This window comes from Pyrus communis, chromosome 15 (assembly GCF_041283825.1).
Source record: "Pyrus communis isolate YQ-2024b chromosome 15, ASM4128382v1, whole genome shotgun sequence".
In the NCBI taxonomy this organism is placed as follows: Eukaryota; Viridiplantae; Streptophyta; class Magnoliopsida; order Rosales; family Rosaceae; genus Pyrus; species Pyrus communis.
In genome coordinates, this window is record NC_142579.1 from 27,935,709 (window position 1) to 27,940,333 (window position 4,625).

The 4,625-nt window shown below is 36.4% G+C and overlaps 1 protein-coding gene across 1 annotated transcript; it reads left to right on the forward strand.

Moving 5' to 3' along the window:
* The first annotated feature begins 247 nt into the window (after positions 1-247).
* On the forward strand, positions 248-1,971 carry LOC137736421 (high mobility group B protein 3). The gene is made up of 8 exons (XM_068475693.2): positions 248-441; positions 622-677; positions 800-889; positions 1,009-1,066; positions 1,179-1,223; positions 1,325-1,405; positions 1,492-1,584; positions 1,699-1,971. Exons 2-8 carry the CDS (start codon positions 634-636, stop codon positions 1,717-1,719), a joined length of 432 nt encoding a protein of 143 aa, XP_068331794.1. The 5' UTR covers positions 248-441; positions 622-633; the 3' UTR covers positions 1,720-1,971.
* The last annotated feature ends 2,654 nt before the right edge of the window (positions 1,972-4,625 follow it).

The following is a 4,625-nucleotide window of genomic DNA, read 5'->3' on the forward strand; positions in this document are numbered from 1 at the left end:
GTAATTTCGCCAATAATATCCGCACGTGCCAACCATGACCCACGCACACATCCTCCAACGAACAGTAATTTCGCCCTTTTCCCACCGGTTTCCAGTGTACCGCCTGCGGAAATAGAACAAAGAAACACAAGGAAGCACAAGCGAGATCCAAACAAATACACCCCAACCAATCGACCCCCATGACGCGGATGCATGACGTGGCACAAATATTTTGAAATCCCGCCCAAACCCGGACTTCAGTCCTTCCAATAAATCAAAATTTAATTTTCCGCCTTTTTTTTCATTTTTATTTTTGCGCCACGGGCCTTCCCTTCCTGTCCCTTCACACCCGAGGGGCAAATTTTACACACACTCGCACACCGCACCAAACAAAGCAAACGACCCCGAGGCATATCCCTCTCATTGTTCTCTCTCTCGCCTTATCCTCTCCCTTCACCAAAGGTAAGCTCGCCCCCCGACTCGGACCGAGTCTCTTCGTTTTCCGCCGATTCCGAACGATACACGTCGTTTTTCGCCGCTTCCGAACGATTCCTGTCGTTTTTTGTCATTTCTGAACGATTTTAATCATTTTTTGCCGTTTCTCAACGACTCTCATCGGTTTTTTTGTGGTTTTGTGTGCAGGTTTAGCTGAACATGGGGAAATCAAGAGCTGCTGCTCCCAAAAAAGCTGATGCGAAGTGAGCTTCCGTTTTCATTTTCCGTTTTTCTGTGAATTTACTTCGATTTGATCGGAGATCTCGATGTGAACGTCGATTTTGAATTTATGTTGATTTTTTGTGTTATTTTTTTATTTTGTTAGGTTGAAGACCAAAAGCGCTGGCGCTAGCAAGAAGGCTGCAAAGGATCCGAACAAGCCTAAAAGGCCTGCGAGTGCCTTCTTCGTTTTCATGTACGGTCAACGCTCTATTTCTCTCTCCCTATCTCTCTTTCTTCAGATCGATCGTTTCTTACTGTGATTTAATTATTTTTTATCATATTTGTATGAATTTTTCTTTCAAATTTATGTAGGGAGGATTTCAGAGTGAAATTCAAGAAGGATCATCCTAATAACAAATCCGTTGCCGCTGTAAGCGAATTTCATCTTCTCAGATCTGTGTTTTTAACTTCGTTTTGCTGAATAATTTTTTATTTAATTTTACAAAATTATATTTATTCTGATTTTCGATAAATTTGAATAGGTCGGTAAAGCTGGTGGTGATAAATGGAAATCACTTTCAGATGCCGTGAGTATTTCTCCCAATAAATTTTGTTTATCAATTTGTGAATCGCTTGAATATTCCGTAACTGTTCGTGGACTGGTTGCTTAATTGTATAAATTATTCAGGAGAAAGCTCCCTACATTGCCAAGGCAGACAAGAGGAAGGCTGAGTACACCAAGACCATGAATGCTTACAACAAGCGCATAGTGAGTGCCCTTGTTTTGATTTCTGAGTTTTCGGTTTAATTGATTCGAGTAGTGTTGTGAGAATTGCTGCTTAATTGTGAAATTAGGCTGAGGGAGGTAACGGAGCGGATGATGAAGAGTCTGATAAGTCCAAGTCTGAGGTGCAAAACGAGGATGAAGATGATGATGAGAGCGGAGAGGTTTGTTCTAATTGGCTCTTGTTGTGTTGGTCAACTGTCTCTTAGTTTCGTGATTAGTTTATTGAATCGGGTTGATTGTTCTGATTGAATTGTGTTGTTTTGGGTTAATTGTAGGAAGAAGATGATGACGAGTAGAGAAGGAAAGTCAGGTATCGGAATGAAGGAGGAGCAATTTGTGTTAGGGTTGTTGGTTAGAAGATATTGAATGACCTGCATTTTCTGACTAAAGCTCTGTGTCTGATGATAAGATAGCCACATTTGTAGGATTAGGGAAGGAAAAAGAAAAACTCAAGGGGTTAATGTTTCGGGACTCATCCACCTGATTCCCCATATCGTTTCTGTACTTAATGATCGTTTTTATGTTCAAATGACTTCTATTTCGCTCTAGTTAATATCCTTTTTATTATATGATCGGATTAAATTGCCTTGAGCATTTTGAAATGGTTATGACCTTTAGAGATGAACTTACCTAGAACATGGTTATCACGTTGTTTGTATTTTGAGCTAGTAAGAGCGTGTGATTAGCTTGGAGTACCGGCAGCCACTGATTGTGGTTTAGGAAAGTTCTCTAGTTTTTGTGGCCACTGTCTGGCTTAAATTAGTTTCAGGCTTCCAAATACTTGGGAGTGAGAATGGGTTTGTCTGCTTTTGGGTTTAAGATTCTGTACCGTTCTTCTCAGTTCTCTGCATCTTGTTTTATGTGATGATGATGGTTTGACTTCAATCTGTGTCTTTCTCTTTTGACTTTCTCCTACTGGCTCCTTTGAATTGCTTTTGGGATTTTCCGCTTGTTGGTTCTCAACTTCATTTGGATGACAAGCCTGTCAGTATTTTAGCATGGCATGAATGTCATCCTGAGATTTTTTATTGTTAGATACTAGGTTAAGTAATTACGATCTAAGGGCCAAATTTCTTGGTATATATAGTGCACCGAAGCATAGTAGAATTTTTCATATTTTAAGATGGGACTAGATTTGGTTTCATTTTCGAGATTTCGGGACCTGGAGTGTTGAAAACTGCTGCTACTTATTAATTTTCAGTGTTTGTCTCTGGGAAGGTAATGCAATCCAAGGAAAAGGATTCTGCCTTCCTTGGCCCGATTACAAGTGCTGGTCTATGGGAAGGTATCGATTTTGGTTGTTGTATCGATGTTATTAGTCGTACAGATGATGTATTGCCTATAAATTTGCAAATTCATTGGAGAAAAACACAATGAAATTAGTTGACTATATTGTTTATTATTTTAATTGAAGCCTCAAATTCCAGGTTTAACCGATAATGACAAGAAAATTGGCTTCACGATGATCCTTTGCGATTTTCTACAACCGCTCCATGTTGGGAGATTTTTGGGCAACATGTGTCAAGCGACGAAATAAATAGCAAGAGTTTTGTTTCAGTCGAACAAATTAATTTGTTTGTCGGATAATACTGACTAATTAAACGATGTACTAACTATATTATTATTAAACGTTTGACTTAATAATGAGAATCTCCATGTTGGGAGATTTTTGGGCAACGTGCGTCAAGCGATGAAATAAATAGCAAGATTTTTGTTTCAATCGAACAAATTAATTTGTCTGTCGGATAATACTGACTAATCAAACAATGTACTAATTATATTATTATTAAACGTTTGACTTAACAATGAGAATGTACAAATTATTTCATGTTGTATGTTGTTTCTTGTCCAATGTTATAACATGCCCCACCTTTCCATCTTGTACCAAATGCAATGGCTTCTGCTTGACCATACCATTTAATAAGTCAAGTTTGAGCATTGGTATGTTCAGTTTGTAAAACTCGTGAGCAACTTTAGAATTTTTATGAGACAACTTGACGTATGTTAAAACCAACTGGCTACTAGTGTGGACTCACTATACGATCTTTTTTATAATCTAAACCAATCATTTTTTAGGTTATCATGGAAAGATCATTCTTCCAAAAATTTATTGAAATCGGAAGTCATTTAGTTATTTAATTATGACATGACAAATAAACGATGATAGAGTTGTCGATAAAAATGAAATGTTCACAATATTAATTTAATGACTAAATGACTTTCAATCTGAATGAATTTTTGCAGAAATAATCCAATAGGATAACCTAGAATTTGTTCGGTTCGGGTCATGAAATTACATTGTGGAGCAGGCTCAACACAAGTTGTTAGTGCCATATTAAAATATTAACTAGTTATCGCTTGAACGCTCCTCCATATATATATTCTTAGTTTTAATTAAGAAAACTGTTATTAGCACTCTAAAAATTTAATTATACACTAATCATAAATGTATTTTTTTTCTTTCTAATTATAGAAAGTTTGGAGTGCAAAATGAGATTTTTGAAGTGCCAATAACAATTTTCTTAATTAAATTTGTTTTATGAATAATAATAGGGAAGTGTTATTGGCACTCCAAAAATCTCATTCTACACTCCTTACAAGTGTATTTTTCTTTCCAAATATAGAAAGTTTGGAGTGTAGGATGAGATTTTTGGAGCGCCAATAACAATTCCCTAATAATATTTGTTTCTAGTAGAATACATATTTAGAGGTTCATATCCAACTAACTCAATTAAGAAAAATTAGAAAGGACTTCAAATTGCCGCTCAAAAAACCCTAAACCATACAACAAAATAAGCAAAACCAAAGTCTAATTATCGGTTTATGTTGAAAACATTAGCAGTTGAAAACATTGGCAATGTTGAAACCGTTGATAGTTTAATGAATGCCCACATAAGTTTTTTTAATACCAACACAAAGTGATGTAGACTTTGAAAATAAAGGTGACCGTATTTTCAAAGTCATGTGCTGTAAATTTCATAATGTAAGAATATGTTCGTATGGAGTTGCTCTATAAATAGAGCACTCCGACTGCTATCAAAAGACACAGAGTAAGAAAGGAAAGATCAATAACATCAGTATCTATCCCTACCTCTTTTATTTGTCATCCTCTTGTGCTATAGTTACAGTGTAATTATTTACACCTGCTTCGATCATGTCACTAGTAAAGGTTATCTCTCTAACTTTGACCTATTTATAACAC

Bases quoted from the DNA above. Each gene is read 5' to 3' on its own strand.
- LOC137736421 (XM_068475693.2), top strand. From the start codon at position 634: ATGGGGAAATCAAGAGCTGCTGCTCCCAAAAAAGCTGATGCGAA. The intron at 1,067-1,178 runs GTAAGCGAATTT...AAATTTGAATAG, and splicing joins ATAACAAATCCGTTGCCGCT to GTCGGTAAAGCTGGTGGTGA. The intron at 1,406-1,491 runs GTGAGTGCCCTT...TTGTGAAATTAG, and splicing joins ATGCTTACAACAAGCGCATA to GCTGAGGGAGGTAACGGAGC.